At 40.2% G+C, this 17,037-nt stretch overlaps 1 protein-coding gene and 1 long non-coding RNA gene across 2 annotated transcripts in view; one reads left to right on the forward strand and one right to left on the reverse strand.

The window, feature by feature from the left end:
* Nucleotides 1-15,833, forward strand: part of LOC122410193 (uncharacterized) — a 59,597-nt gene extending 43,764 nt beyond the window's left edge. Inside the window, exons 2-6 of the mRNA XM_043418292.1 lie at nucleotides 818-1,505; nucleotides 2,206-2,513; nucleotides 8,680-8,935; nucleotides 9,938-11,392; nucleotides 12,707-15,833. Coding sequence (XP_043274227.1) covers nucleotides 1,236-1,505; nucleotides 2,206-2,513; nucleotides 8,680-8,935; nucleotides 9,938-11,392; nucleotides 12,707-13,678 — 3,261 coding nt within the window. The 5' untranslated portion in view covers nucleotides 818-1,235 and the 3' untranslated portion in view covers nucleotides 13,679-15,833. The remainder of the gene's footprint in view (nucleotides 1-817; nucleotides 1,506-2,205; nucleotides 2,514-8,679; nucleotides 8,936-9,937; nucleotides 11,393-12,706) is intronic.
* On the reverse strand, nucleotides 7,318-12,805 carry LOC122410197 (uncharacterized). The gene is made up of 2 exons (XR_006260874.1): nucleotides 12,673-12,805; nucleotides 7,318-8,000 (listed from the first exon to the last, which is right to left on the reverse strand). It is a non-coding gene; the product is annotated as an uncharacterized lncRNA (long non-coding RNA).
* Nucleotides 15,834-17,037: the final 1,204 nt, after the last annotated feature.

A 17,037-nucleotide genomic window follows, 5' to 3' on the forward strand; every position in this document is an offset into this window, starting at 1 on the left:
CAGGGGCCTCAACCCTTAAAGCGATTGAGAAAACATTGAAAACCCACCGATAAAGACGTATGCTCTATTGAATATGGACAATATTTTTCCAATAATTACTATAAATAAGATAAAAGTTTGAATCATTTGTTGCTATATCGAATATAATGACGAAACTTAGGAGAGAAGACGACGATAATCAAGGCATGACTCGAAAGTCGGTCACACAGTTGTACGACGGTCTCTAGGGGGTACTTTCGAAACTTTAAGACCGCTGCGACACGAGAGACTCGGTGCAGCAGGAATAATGAGAAAGTTTTCGAGGAAGAACAAGACAGGGGATGCAAGGTCCACGACACATGGGCAACACGAGTCCTTTCGTAAAATGGCTTTTCTCTAACTCCCTTAAGAAGTGTCTTCTTCACAAAGCGAGCCTTGCTCGTGTGAACAAACGAGAAAGTAGAATAACAAAACACTCGACTGGAAGATTGCTTAACGATATTCAAAAATTTATTGGACTCGCGTGCTCAAGCAGAAAGTGAAAAACATTTTGAAGGTTTTGAAACGCTAAGACGAATGAAATCATTTCGTAAGCCAAACAAATATTCAGTAGATTTTCAATTAGAAGTTGCAAAAACAAGAGAAAAATTAATTCGTTTAAAAATTGAATAAAACTTTTCACATTTCTGCATCCCATTCATGAACGATACTCTGCAATGAGGATAATCAAAAAGGCTTGACGAAAACCTCCAACCAATTCCGTCCCATGCATGACGTAAAATCACAAGTTCCAAAAAAAACCAACCGAATTCAAGGACTTTTTTGAAATCTGTTTCAGAACGATCGCACAAAACGAGATGAAAACTTTGACGACGTCAAAGTTTTTCGGCAAGATGACGCGTCATGGGCTGTTCCGGAAATTCAACAAGATCAACAACGCCGAAATTACGGAGTAGAAACAAAACCGGAAGTAGGGGAGAAAAAAGGCCGAGATAAATTGGATGTCCTTGAAAAAAGTGATCCTCGCAAGCCAGTCATATGTATATAAAGTTCAGTGGTTCAATATACAGCGAGTGAGAGCCACGAAGTAAAAAGATGTTTTCGTCACTTCCGGACCAGACTTGACTCCTCCGTTGAAGATAGCGTCGAAATCAAAACGCCCACAAGTCGAGTGAATCTTGAAGGATTCGAGGGTGAATAAAAAGCTGCGGAGAGGGAAGAAAACGTACTTTTTGTGCGTTTGTTCCAAGCATATCATGTCTACTCTGGCATCGGAAGCTCTTGGAATCTCCGTGAGGGGGGATATTACGAGCAGCAGCACGACCCTCATGCCAACAGTGACGAGGGTAGAACCGCGGATCGATGTCAATCCTGTCTCAGTCATATTAGCCATCTCCATTGTCTTTATACTTGCTCCAATCACCATTAGCAGTAACGCCATGATTTTAGCTGCCTTCTATCGTTACAAGAGGCTCAGAACAGCCTCAAATTGTTTGCTCGCCTCTCTCGCAGTCAGTGACTTTGGGGTAAGTCGCACTTCCTGAAACTTTCGTCTCTTGCGAGTGCTTATCCTAATAAGGAGCAACTTCGAATCGAATTTGGGGAACTTTGTTGAGGAATCCCAACCTCGTGTGAACCTGGTGCATTTCCATTACTGAATAAATCGTCAACATCGAAACAGACGCAATTCCACCTTAATAAAGATCTTTGAAAAAGCCCTTTGGAGCAATTATTTCTCTCGAATTGTATGCTAACGAATATCGAATCACGAAATCACATGCGAACACGGTGAAAAGTGGACAATCTAAGTCACGATTTTAATTTGACAATCAGCTGTCGATCCCCCTTGAAAAATGAACAATTTCTCATTGAAATCGTTCCATTGAATTCAAGAAAATTTTATATTTTTCCAAACATCTTGCACGTCGCGTCAATTTAAATCGAGTATGATGACACCGTTCGAAAAGTACATAAATAATAAAGACGAACGAATAATTAATCTTTGAAGGACAGACTTGGTCGAAATATCGAGCCCTACTCTGGTCGCGGGCACTCCACTTGAAAAATTGATCGATATTATGCACAAATTTCGTGTAAAAAAGGTCCGCCGTTTCAACGTGAAAATCCCCGTCCTCAAAAGCTTAATAATCCAAGTACTTAATTATAGATCTTAATCGTGTTATACAAGTACTAAATATAAAATAAATGAAAATGTCTTTCCAACAGGTCGGAGTATTCATGCCATTTGGTATGCACTTGGAACTCTCGGGACTTCCGAATAACGTGGAAGTCTCGAGTGTCTGTATAGTTCCCTATTGCATAGTCATAGCTCTGTGCAGCGTCAGCGTTCTGGTAACCGTCGCTATCGCCGTCGACAGACTAACTTCTCTGGCTCAACCACTCCGTTACAAGAATATCATTACCCACAGCAGCGTCGAGAAATATATCGCCGTTTTCTGGCTCTACTCTATCGCTGTTGGACTCTCGCCTCTTATTTACGGCCACACAATGGGGTTCGCACAGTCGTCGCACAGGTAACGAAATCCCTCTCTTGAAAATTCCCCTTAATTACACCCCGTGCACATGAATTTTCCTGTTTATCATCACGCTTTTTTAACGCTCCTTCTGTGACGTTTGTACGCTTCTAAATGTGCTGAGGCTCCTTATTTATTGATTGCATATTCAGAGCGAAATTGTGAGTCTCTCGATGCACGTTGGCAAACACGTGACCTCTGGATTCATTATTCCCCTCTTTCTCGTTGTTTTTTTTATTTATTTTTTTTTCATTTTCATTTTCAGCAACGCTTCGTTTTTGCGAATGTGCCCGCGGCTATGCCCGCGTGAAAACGTGCTTTTAGAATATGGAATTTTTCAAACGTTACCCATTTATAAAATTAGTCCGACGCATGTGACGAAGATGGGATGACACTTCTGTGCAAAGCTTCGTCCGAAACGCAGAATCATCGAGGCCAGGTCTTATTGGCATATTGAAATGGAATTTCGTGTGAAAATTTCTTGGATCCTGAAATAACGGAGACGAAATTTTCCATCGTGCACGTTTCCAATCGCATTGATTCCGAGCGCAATTTCATAATTTCACGCTTTCTGCTCGCTACGAAAATGTGTCATCACACCTTCGTCACTTGAGTGTGATATCGCGAGAATTTTAGACTAATTTTATGTGTGGCAGGATCAGATGATCACAGAAATATCCCTCCGGATTTATCCCTCGGGAGCCTTGCATTTTTCTTGAATATAAAGCACGGTCCTTCCGGCACATAACATTTCTCTGTGCAAAAAATCACGTCGATCCGTTGCTCCGTTGCTGCTATTCACGCATCCCAGAGGGAGCACCGTGCATTTTTCGGGATAAAAAGGATCTTGCGTGTTGTTTCAACGCTCGAGGCAATACAAAATTTCATCTAAATAATGTTCAACCGCTTTAACATGAACAGGTAATTACAAAATTACGCTTCCGATGGAGGCCAGAGGAACTGTGCATTTTTCCGGAATGAAAAGTACCCTCTACGGGGTGCTGCGTTTCCTCCGGATCCGTTCAACGGCTCATCCGTGATTGAGTAACAAACATGCAAACTTTCTGGTTTATAATATTAATCGCGCGTTTATCTCGCGCGTTGTGGAATTCCGGGATTCCATAGAAGTTTGGGTTTGCAAAAAGTGTGCTGTTCGAATAAATTTCAGAAATTCTTTGTTTTGGGAGTGATACAAATACTTGCGTTAATTTGTGGCCGGAAGAGCCTTAAAACTGGCATTCACGTGTCGAGTTTTTCACGCCTGGATTCGGTGTGGAATGAAAATGCTCGTAGAATTAAAAAAAAATGAAAATACTGATCCAGTGAAAAGATGTACGTCGTACGGGTTTTTTATCTCGACATTTACACGGGCTTTTGGCTCGTTACTCTTTCCGCAGCGTGTATCTTTCCAGACGAGAGAGATCCAGGTGCGCGCGGACAAAAACAAAAAGCTCGTGGAAGAGTAGAAAATGTAATTTGACTCTTCGAAAAAGTTTCGTTCCTCGAGGGAAAACGCATAGACCGTAAGAAGGGGCTGAGAAAACACATTATTATTAAAACGCCGTTGGCTTGTATGCACAGCAGCGTCGATTTCAAGGTACCGAGGGTAAAACGCAAACTCGTTGTATAACGCGCACTGAAAAAGGCTCGATAGGTCCATGTCGCGATAGCGAAATTTTTCTCTGCAATTATTTCGCCTCGGGACGAAAAAAACAAATTATTTTTAACTTTCAAGCTACCCTTTGCAAGCCTCGTACTTTGTCGATGACTTCTTGCTCGTGACATATCAACCAAATTGACACGGAAGTGTTTGTCGTTAGGGAAAATAGATTAATTTTGGAGCAACGATCTCTCTAAAAGATTGCAAAACAATTTAGAGATTTTTAAATTGTGGTTTGTTAGGATAAAATTAAAAAAAGGATCAGCATACCTGGTAAGTCGTGCCAATGAAAAATGCAGCCGCACGAGTTAACTTTAAGCGATTTCTTGAAGAAATACAAGGAATGTTTCTTCGAGCAGTGGCACGACGTTGAAAAAACTCATGGAAAAAAGGTCAAATAACATCTGTCTCGAAAGTTTCCTTCCAAGTTTTTTTCATCGATTCGAACCTGAAAGTATGTGCATACCCAAGTTTCGAACATATTGGAAGTACGTCGAAGCGTAAGCGGCTCGTTTACCATATTGACGTATTTGGGTCGACGCTGAAAACCACTGAAACAGAGACGGACATTTTTTTTGACGTTTATCTATCGCCAGAAACTTTAACGAATCCATGCTGATGCCAGCTCTCCAATTAACGGGGATATATTTTCGAAAAAACACAGAATTAACAAATCATTTTCCACTCGAGAAATTTACGACTTGAAGCACGAACGCGTACGAATTCCGAAGGCTTTACCGAGTTTAAGGGGCTCTTATTATAAGAGCTGGATCAAATTTAAATTGACTTTCAACTCTCGTGCCATAACTTTCGAGGCACCTTGCGCTCACCGACCCCAGAAACCAAGTTTCGAGATAGACTCGAGCTCTCATTTTCAAAATTCCATTTCGATCACCTCGACATTTTCAGACCACATTTATCGTGTATCGTGTTAACAAAATACGTCTGTTTTCAAAGAGGGATTCATTGACTTTAACGATTGAATACAACTATAAAGAGCCAGTGAATTTTGACATATTTTGATGACGTTTACGTGTCTTTTGGCAGCTCGAAACCACTCCAAATAATAATATCTTCTGTCATCGTCAAAGCGTAGCACAAATGTGAAGCAATTGTGTCCAACGAAGTGGACGACGTGACGAGCATAAAAATTTAAGGATATTTGGTACAGGCTTACAATGTTGCCATGCTGAATCATGCCAAAAACATAAAAAATTTCAAAATGATCAGAATTTTATAAAATTTAGTGAACATATTCTTTAGTGCCAAATTTGAGAATACAAATTTTTCAAGATTTTTCTTCTGTACAGTTATCGAGTAATTGATCACTAAAGTTCACGTGTATAAGCACAGCGTTTCCATATATATAGGTATACATTCCGGGCATAAGAAATCTGCTTTAATGCGTAATTACTCGATAACTGTAGAGAAGAAAAATCTTAAAAAATTTGTATTCTCAAATTTGGCACTAAAGAATATGTTCACCAAATTTTATAAAATTCTAATTATTTAGACTTAATTATTTAGACATCGTTAATCTCGTTTTCATCGATAAATTCGATCGTACAACATTGTTCTTTAATATTTGAGGGCAATTGAGGAGACAAAAGTGTATCTCTGATTACGTGTGCTGCAGCGAAAAGTCGAAACGACGACTTAGAAACCGTTTTTGATAGGTGCCATCAAAGAAATTGCGTTTAAGGAGGTTGAAGAGTATCTTATGTTAAAACTATTTTCCAACTTTGCACATTAAAATTTTTAAAACAGAAAGCTTAAGACAGTATTAAACTTCTGGCGGGATATGTCGATGATTCACCGTCGTGAAATTGAGATATTTATTGTTGAAGTTTGCAATTTTTTGAAAGCTTCCATAAGAGCCCATCTTTAACCTTGTTATTTTCGACAATGAATATCTCGATTACTAGACGGTGAAACCTCTTCAAATTTTTCACACATAATTAAGCGCTATTCAAGAAGATTCACGTAAATTTTCAATTCATTATTTTGGAATAATAAAATCTAATGTATTTTTCGTATGATGTCCTATATATATCGCTTCAACTTCCTTAAAACGATGAGGGGATCAGGATTGTGTGAGAATCCTCACTGGGATCACGACCCCTCGACCCTGCTGCTGACGACGAAGGTTCGAGCCGAGATAGGGTCGAGGGTTCGTCATCCGAATCCTCGTGCAACACACATTCCTACGTACAAATGACCTTTTTATGGGACGCATGTGGCACACCTTGGCGAACAGCGAAGCATTTCACGTCTGGGCACTAAGACGTTTTTTCCAACGAGGACCGAATATTTTTCTGCTTTTTCTTCCTCGTACGTTTATTCCTTTCAGGCATGTTTTTTTTTTTTTCTCGAATCACTCCCTTGGCGTTTGAAAAAGTACAGACAGAAACATCAACAGGTTCATTGTTTTCACAATAAACTCAGTTCCTAATGGAATTTTCTGAGTTTTTCCATGAGAATTTATTGGAGTTATATTAAAAGATTCATGGAGCCATCGACGAAAACAAATTTGATTTTTTCCCCCTTTCTTTATTCGATCCCACTAAGCCGGCATTCTTGTTGCTCCTTTCGAAACACTCTCAAAGTTTTAGATTTACTTTGCCCATAAATGTTTTAAGCATGTGAACTTTCTTGCATTCAATCATTTGTAATTATTTTTTAAACTTTCATGTATCGCACAAACCCATGAAAATTCAATGTTCAAGTCATTGGAAGCCTCCACATTGCCTCGAATCAATCTTCCACGGGGATCGGACGGAGAAAAAATTCACGATAATCTCGAACACCTGTCCCTTCGTTCTCTCTCGTTTTCTTGATTTTTTCTCCTTTAATAGAAGAAGAAAAGTAGTTTGTAAAAGTGTACAAACATTCTGCCACCACACCAAAAGGAGCGAAAAAAGTACGAAGATTCTCTCGTCCACCCGCTCAAATCTCGACTCTTATTTGTTTTTCTCTCCACACACATCGGTCCCAATTACCTCGACGTCTTGGTGAACTCTTACTTTTCTTCTTATAACCAAAAAAAATAAAAGATTAACTCGTTCAATCTTAACTTGTTAACTTGTTTAAAGTTTACTTCGTTCGTCAAGAAGAATTCGAGTTCGAAAATAATCGAGAAATAAATTCGAGAAAAACAATACATTTTTATACTCCGACGACAGCCAACGCTTTTCGCGTCGAAGTCGATTTTTCGTGGATTCAATTCGGAAATGTAAGCAGAGAATAATAGCGGCAAGGGCTTGAAGAAAGCAGATCCAAAATGTGTGAGTGGAGAGAAAAATTTAATGCACAAATGTGAATCCATCCCGGCCGGGAGGGGGATGAATTTACTGCACGGGGTGGTCGGTGATCTCGAAAAGTGGATGGATACAATGCGAGGAAAGAGCTCGAATTTAATATTAATAAAACATTAGGAGAAAGATACCCAACCGAAAGAGTTGTGCAAACACGTGAGAGCGTATGATGAAAAAAATTGTAAACAGAGGGCACGAAATATGGGATAAGAAAGGAAAAGCCGTATAAGAAGAAAAGTAAAAAAAGGAAGTGCGGTTGGCGGGGGCGAGGGGGTTGAGTAACAGCCCACGAGGGTATATGCGAAATAAAATGACTGCTGCCCCTAAAGGAGAGCAGTTTGTCTGGTTGATGAGGGCTCAGTTCCCATCCTGCGGGTCCAGGTTCGAATCCCGGCCATAAACAGCAATAGCAAATTGGAAATTTTGTGAAGGATTTCATCTGTAGTCCAGCAAACGGTTGAGGTTCCAACGACGACTGAGTCGGTGGAAAATTGTTTGATTTCTGTCTTTCACCTGTAACAATTCATCGATGCATTTTAGGCTTTCGTACAAGAGAAATTAGTGTTTCAATTATTTTTATAAACGATCAAAAATTTGTATGAACGAATTTTATTGATAGTCCAAATATTTTAGTTGTCAGCGTACTTGATCAACAATGACATGAGCGAAAAGGGTCGCGACGTAATCGCGTGTTTCATCGAATTCAAATAAGCTGTCGAATCTCCAATTGAGTTATTTCGTCTTCGTAAAATTGATAGAGAGCGATACGTATCTTTCTTTCTTTTTTTGTATACGAAGATTTTGAGAATACGAGGGATTTTGTGTACGAAGAAGGTGCAGCCGCGATCCCCCACTTTCTTACTTTCTTTAACAAATACGAAGAAGACGCAAAATTGAAATTTGTAAAACGCTTGCTACACACCAATCTCGAGTTGTCGAGACTTTCAACGTTGCTGCAAACGCACGATTCGGTGAAACTAAATTGTTAAAAATGTTCAAACTCTTTACGAATATACGAAATTCATTTCTCAATAAAACTATTCAGTCAATGAGAAATCATTTTCGAAAGTGGTATTTTTTCGGTCGGTTACATAAGTTTTACTTTTTCGAGCGAATAATAAAAATTGGTAAATCCATTATCTCTGTTACGTGCACAAGGACACGTGGAGCATTGAAATATTTCTTGTTGCAGCGGAAATTGTCGTTTCAACGCAGCCGTTCGACCCCCCGTGCAAGTGTTTCTCGTCCTGGCTGTATGGGCACCGAGTGCCCTTGTATTGTTGGGTTGTTACATGTACGTTTATCTCGTCGCTCGTGCGCACGCACGAGCTATATACACCGTTGAATTGTCCTTCAGGCACCAGACCCAAACCATGGCTCTTCCACGTTATGGTCAAACACTGGCTCTCACTGTCGGAGCTTTCCTCGTGCTCTGGCTACCGTTCCAGGTGAATAAATCAACTTGTACATTTCGGGCGCTCGATAAATAAATCCGAGAGTTTCGATCACTGTATCGAGACCATTTATATTTCATAGTGTCAAATAAATTCCGAAAATTTATTAGCTTTTGCAAGGGTGAGAAAAATTTTCATAATTTTCAATCTGAACACTAAAACGCTTTGTTTTCTTCGAATGCTATTCACGAAAACGCTTGACACTTCGACTCGGGGACTGAACTGTAACGACATTGCTGATAAACGATACAAAGAATTTTCACAAATTAATCAATCAGTAACGTTGTCGAGTTTGAGTTCCAAGAAAATGTTTTTCAGAAAATATGAACTTAGCTACCTTGTTCCTTGTCTGTAAATCTCATTATTTTCATTACAAGATACAAAGAGAATTGATGAGCTCATAAAGTCAGAATCTGATGAAGATATTACTTTTGCTTGGTAACTTACATGAAATATAAAGTAAGAAGTACAATAAATTGCATAAAAGAAGTAAAATGCTCCAGCAGCGGAGAAACGAACGTTTTATCGGACGACCGGGGCCTGACGAAGCGTTGATTTTTCCACTGCTGTGCAGACTGATTATCGGTTCGTTGTTCTCCGACTTCGTAATATTGCTTTTCCGCATGAAAGCGGCTTACAACAACAAATCCTTTGAACTCGTCTATTTGGCTCCGTTAAAAAAAAACGTTAATCGACTGATTTGTCGAGTTTATCATCAGCATTTATAAAACAACGAACAACACCACGAAAATCCGGAGACAACGATTTCACATGACTCTTTTAAATCAGAATTAAAACGAATGAAAAATCATGCGAAACTAAAATGACGAGAAACGATATAAACGCAATCGTAGCTTCTCGGCTGCACTCCAGTGCAGTCAAACGTCCAAAAAATGATGAATGTTTTACAAACGAAAAATACAATGTTCGGTAGACGCAATTTGTGCCGTTTTCATGAAGAATAAATGAGCAAATATTTGTTTTCCTGATTTTCAGGCTTGCATGCTGCTGGATGTATTTTGTGGTACGAAAATACTCTCGGAATGGGTGGTGGTATGGCTAGGATTGCCAATACTGGGCCACAGCGCTGCAAATCCTTGGATTTACGCGTTTCATCACGGGGAGATGCGCGTAGCTGCGGCCAAAATAGCCGAGGACGTGGTTACGCGTTTCGGAATACATCCGAGTCGTTACGGTTGTTCGCCGGTACGTCGTGGTTCGAACACGAATTTCGAGCTGGCCGAGGTGAACAAAAGTAACGAAATACGCCCGCCACCCGTCGAGGATTGTTTCGCGGCGAAGCATTTAACGACGTTTTATCAACGTGAAAAAACAAAATGCTCGCCCGGTGAATTATTCAGCAGCGACACTGACATATCGCCGGAGGGGATCGATCCCACCAGACGATTTTCCATCGGCAGCTTGACCGCCGATATCGTCGAGGAGGATATCCACGATTTGACAAATATGCTCAAGCCTGAATACGCGATTGACCGGAACCATTTGATCGACTCGAATCACAACATCGACAAAATAAGACATTTGAAACACCTCTTAGATCCAACCTTCAACAAGATACGCCAGCTCAAATGTCTGAACAGCAAACGTACTGGCGCCAAAACCCTCGACCATCGACTCGACGAGCCCAAATTCATTTCCTATCAGAATCTCAAGAGCGACGAGGATGCCAACAGAATAATTCGCCAATTGAACACCATGTCGGATCCCACTTTGCACGCTGACAATTCTCATTCCATCGACTGCAGCCAAGTTCTCACCGAAGGACTGTGCGACGATGCGCTACTGTGTCGACGGAGAAACTCCAATCTGTCCTCCATGTCGGATCCCAATCTGAAAACTGCGCAGGCTAATACTCCGGCGATTGGATCGACCAAAATTGGGAGCCCGCGAGACCGCAACCGGGACAAAAATCACGGCTACTCCGTGCACAGCCTCGAGCATGAAAACTCCACGGGTAAATCGACTCTGCAATGTCGTAGAATCGACACGCTCAGAAAAACCTGCGATTCTCCGAACTCCGTATCAGCCCTGAGGACCTTCGAACTGGAGGCTCCGCCAAACGCGACTTTATTCAAAATCGCTGAACAACAAAACTCTCACAGGAAATATTCCAACAGGCATATTACTCTCACTACGAACAAGCTCGCCAATCTCAACTCGGACGATCGGAAAGCGCGAAGAGCCATCAAACATTCGGCTCTCTCGAAAAACGGCAACGCCAGATTGAGACAAGAATTTTTGAAACACTCCGAATCTATAAGCGCCATCGAGAAAAGCTTCCATGCCAAACTGCCTGAACCTGGAGGGTTCATGGACAACCTCGCTGTGCCGACCATTCACTCCGAACCTTCCAGCCCCGTTCAACCACTTCCCCTTGACTCCGTTTCGGAGGGAGAACCACTCGCCATATTTTCTCACACTGAAAAATATGTAAGTACACACTTTGGCGGATGCTCGCTCCGGCCGAAAAATCTTCTCAACCTCGCCACTCTGGGGAGAAGATTTTGGGCTGCGCGGAGAAAAATCGTGCCTGTACCTTCCCTCGTGACTGTGAACAATTGAGTTTTGGTTACAAACTCAATTGAATTTTGAAACATTTTTTTTCGCTTCTCAGAAGTGCCACTTTAATCGAAGATTTTTCTGTTCGCTAACTCTGTATTAAGGAGGGTGGCTACATTCGTCAAAATTATACGAAATTGATCAAATTTGGTGATAATGTTCTTCAACATCAAGTGCGAAGACACAATTTTTTTCAAAATTTTCTTCTGCTTAGTTATCGAGTAATTACGCATTAAAGCAGATTTCTTATGTCCGGAATGTATCGCTATGCTTATACACGTGAACTTTAGTGATCAATTACTCGATAACTGTACAGAAGAAAAATCTTAAAAAATTTGTATTGTCAAATTTGGCACTAAAGAATATGTTCATCAAATTTTATTAAATTCTTAACATTTTGAAATTTTTTATGTATTTAACATGGCTTAGCATGGCAACATTGTATCGTCGCTAGCCACCCTCCTTAAATGGCATTTAAGTTGCCGACGAAGAGTTCGAATACCGCTGTCGAAAATTTAGCTTCGTAAGACCGTGAATTACTGGAGTTTTCAATATTAATATCTCCTCTGAACATTAATTTACCCCAGTTTTTCATGATAAATTAAAAATCCTTGAAATTCCAATGATAATTCGAACTTTTAGTACGCAATTTGGCTAATAAAAATTTAAAATATTTCTTTAACCGGTTGACTGGTGAGCTTTTTTCCAGTTTTTGTGCCAAAACTGGTACGAGCCAATATGTTACCGAAAATCACGATAATTTCATGTCATATAGCATGAAAATCCATTGAAAAAACGAAAAATTTCATCCTCAACCTTCAATTTTCCCTATTTCCAAGGGTAGTGAGGTGAAAATTAAGTTCAAAAATCGACTCAGCGACCCAAAAAACCATTGTATACCAATTTTTGTCCAAATCAGTTGAAAATTGAAAAAGTTATTTCAATATGTGCACATATGATACAAAACCAGAATGGGCCCGACTTTTTTTTGTACATATATGATCCAATACCAGTCAACCGGTTGAAGAAACTAACGTTGTATAAGGTGACTTTTAACTTGGAAAATAAAGGCCCCCCGATTAAAATAATGCTCCGATTGTTTTGTGGGGCTCCTAAAAAATGCCAAAGCTTTAGAAATCGTTAAACTCAACATTTTCCATTGTCGTTTGCCCCGTACGTGAGCAGGTTTCATCGAGTCCAACGACGCGGGATCCATGGGCGTCGATTTCGGTGACAAACAGAAGCCAGCATCGCGAGACGTTTGTGCCAAGTCCATCTCGGCTCTCGAACCCGATGCCCCATGTGCTATTAAATGTTGGTGAGAAGCAGGTTGAGTCGAGGTCCGGAGCGTGCCATTCGCCGAGTAGAATCGAGGACGCTTCACGAGCCCGATCCGGTGGATTGGTGCCCGAGGAATTGGCTGCAGCGATTCTTCTCAGCGCGGAAAAGGGCCGCGAGAGACGTCCCTCAGGCACGGTGTTCTCGGAGCACGATTCAACGAGGTTCAGCTCACGACGACCGTCCGATCTCAGGTGGTCCGAATCGTCCAGGTCGCAGGAAGTGCTCTCGACCGTGAACGATCGTCAGAAATCGCCGTCCTCCTATTCAGTGAATAATGTTAAAAGCTGCACAAGCGGAAGTGACTTTAACGACGTTACGTGTCTCGGGTCATTCGCTTGTCCGGACGCCCTGACCTCGTCCTTACGGGAATCCTTATTCGAGCCCCAGTCCGTACCGAATTCCGAAGTATACACGTCGCTCGAAGACCTCGAGAATCCGGAGGGCTTCTCGCCGGTAATCGAGCACGGAAAAACATCGGCGTCTTCGGTAATGCCGATGGTACATTACTCCGTATCTACTGTGAATCTGGAACGACCGAAAAATTACTTGAACTATTGTGACGACAATACCCAGAGCAAGTCCAGCGAATCGGTACTGAAAAACCATCACCGTGCTATCCTGCGACTCGAGGCGTCCGTACATCGAAGCAGACCTCGTGTCCGCCCTGGTAAAGACTGCATTATCCAAGATTCACCGTTCAAGAGAAATTCGAGACTAGCTCCACTGGCTCTACCAACGCCAATGGAAATTTGCACTCCGACGTACGACGCAGCCACTGAAATAAAAGGAACTTCCGGTGTCGGTGTACGGGTGTAAAGTTCTCGTGCCGTACAACTTCCGTATCACATTTTTCTTATCATTTGAACCTCCAATTAGGCTTCGAATTGAAAGAATTGTTGTTGTCTACTTAACTCGAGATGCGCGTGATTTAACGACAGCGTTTTCAGCATAAGATTCTGGAAAAAGAACTTCCGGCTCATTTTTCATTCTGATGCATCACGAAGAAAACATTTGAAGGCTCAATCTTCTAGGAGACGAAAAGTAGCCACCCCTAGCGGATTTTGTGACCAGTTTTTTGTGGTCGGAATCGAGCAAGTCGATTTTGCATAAAAATAGGCCCGTCATTCGTCGTCACAGTCGGAATTCTCGAGTTCCCACTACGATTTCTTGGTCGGAAGGAGCGACGTGAATGCCCGATGTCCAGCTCAGTCCGACCACAAATTACTGGTCAACCTTTGTACAAAAACGAGCAGAAAACGGTCACAAAATCCGCTGGGACATGATGATTTGTTTATGAGAGGTCGTTCATGAAATTCACAAAATAGCAAAAAATAGGGAACAAGAAGCAATGGGTGTTGACAAACGATTTAATTTTCTGGAGTGCGCGACAGTGGACACTTCGGTTTTGACTTCCCATCTCAAGTCCACGAACCCACCGAATCGAGTTACCAAATAAAAAACGTGTCGTTAACGATCACCGACGTTTCAAATCATTTTATGACCAATCAGCAATCGAAGGCACAGAGACTCGCGTACTCCCGATTATAAGATCGATGCAACAGAAAGAAAAATGCTCGAGACATCGATGGTATACACTGAGTTTATTAAAAAAATCGTCTGTCAGACTGGCGCATGGGCGAATAAATAAAAATAGGGACGAGCCCGATGAACAGGGTTGGTCGCAGCATTTGAAACTATCAAAAAATATAGTTCATACTCACGAATTGTTCATGAGCCAACAATCATTTTTAAAATATCATTTTCAGTACGTTATCGTTTTCTCCCAACTTCACTCGACTTGTACTCGATCCACAAATCTGCCCTCCCTTATACCGACCTGAAAGAAATTCGTTAATTCGGAAATAATGATTAAAAGTGAACGTCAGTTGGAGGAAATTTCTATGAGAGTTGTTAGAAGTTGCACATTTTATGAAATTTTCACGAAACTCTTCGTTCTTTCATGACATGCTGTTCGATGCATACGAGTTCGTTCCATGGCTATGCGAAAAACTATTTTTCCACGAAGCAATGAGTATTTCATTATACTTTTAAAGTGAACAGTTCATATTCCCATTATTCAACATGGTTTAGATAAGAATTCAAAACTCAGCACCAAACTTCGTATTCTGGATTCATTGGCAGAGCAAAAAGAGTGGAAAAGGTAGCATAAAGAGCTCGTTTTCAACGCACAAAAAAATTTTTCCATCCAGACGACCACGTTTATCGCGATCACAGATTACTCTCAATCGTATAGCTTCCACGAACTTAATTTAATAAATAAGAAACGAGCACGGCGAAGGAACACAAACGTTTCATTATTTTACAGTTGTATACATTTACGAAGTTATGAAACACTCGTTTATCCAGGCAAAATGAAGAGTACAATTATAGATTAGTAACACGAGACAGACCGAGGAATAAATATTCAAAACAATTCTATTGCTACCACAATCAAATATCGAATTTTCGGCGTTCCGCGTACGTACGTTATTATTCGCGAGAGGCTCGTTTATCTGTGTCGTCAAATTGCTGGACTGTGATAGGGTATGAGAAGGAAGAAATGTAAACAAAACATAAATTATATATTTATACTACGATTGGTACGGACCGGTCTCTAGTAAGGGTTTCAATTCCTTACCCCATCCGGAAAAAAAACTCAACGAAATAAAAGAGAGAGAGACGATGATGGGATACCTGAAGCAAGTAATTTATAGTTGATGCCTTAATATGGTTTCATCTGCGGATATTCATTTGACGCATGAAATATTTATATTACATTAGAAAAAAAATATGGTTGATAGATGCAGTGTTCTCGATAGTGCAAAGGCGAATCTCGAAGATTCTTGTTCGTAAAGTCGTTAGGGAGGGTGAATCAAGAAATAAAAATAATCAGAATTTTATAAAATTTGGTGATAACATTCTTTGGCATCAAGTATACAAATACAATTTTTTTCAAATTTTTTTACCACATGGTTATCGAATAATTGAGCGTTAAATTCAAGTTCTTATGCACGAGATGTATAACTGTATATATGTAAACTCTATGCTTATACGCGTGAACTTTGGTGCTGAATTACTCGAGAGCTATGTGGTAGAAAAATCTAAAAAAATGTATATTGTCTTATATATTTTTAAAGAATACATTTACCAAATTTTATGAAATTCTTATAATTTTGAAATTCTTCATATTTTTAACATGGTTTAGCATGGCAACATTGTATCGTCGCGATCCACCCTCCTTAAATAGTGCATTGAAAAAATGGTTGGAGACAGAAATTTTTTATATTTGCAGCTAATTCTAAGGTGAACCCAAACGGTATCACATTTTTGTTTGTATTTTTGAAAGGAACAGAAAAAATTAAAATCAAAATTCCGTAATTTTTCGAGTACCCCGGGTTTGCCCCGGTTTTCCCGATTACTACAGAAGAATTATCGTTTTCTACCATAATTAGTAGCTTTGTATGGTCAAAAAATATTCATTTTTTACCATAAACTTGACGAGTTTCTATCCTGAATAACTCTGTCCTAATCGTTCTACCTTAATTATTATTAGTCGTTAGGTTCGCATATCCAAAATCGCATGGTATGTAGGTCAGGACGTGCAAAGACGAGGACCATGAGGACCAATGTTTAAAAAGTTGAAGTAGGTTAAGAACGAACCAGAGAAATGATCGACTTTTTTTCCAAAATTCCGCAAAACAAGAATCCTTCCAATCCGATTATTCGTTTTTTATTTCATTCGTCATTTCACACTGTTACACTCTGATCACCATTTTTTTTATATCGATCGAAAAAAAAACTCATTAAATTTGCTGAATCGTCGTGATGTATTTTTGAACAACGCGTGTACTCGTAAGCCCAAATTATAAAGGTTATGAACACTACGAACAGATTTCTTCTGTACTGTTAATCGTGGGCATAGATATATGTAAATTAATAACCTATAAAAACAGATAAAGTGAAAAACCTCCGGTGTCGAACGACGTTATAATATGTCAGAGGTTTTATCATCCTTATTGTACATCAATGCCAATGAATGAAACTACTTTTTATACATAAGTCGATGAATAACGTTCTCTAATAATCGTAATTGAAATACGAATATAGAATAGAGGAAAGGAAACTAATTTGGAATACAAAAAAACGTGTATAATGCTATCCCAAATTATAGCTGC

Source organism: Venturia canescens, chromosome 4, assembly GCF_019457755.1.
Source record: "Venturia canescens isolate UGA chromosome 4, ASM1945775v1, whole genome shotgun sequence".
NCBI lineage: Eukaryota > Metazoa > Arthropoda > Insecta > Hymenoptera > Ichneumonidae > Venturia > Venturia canescens.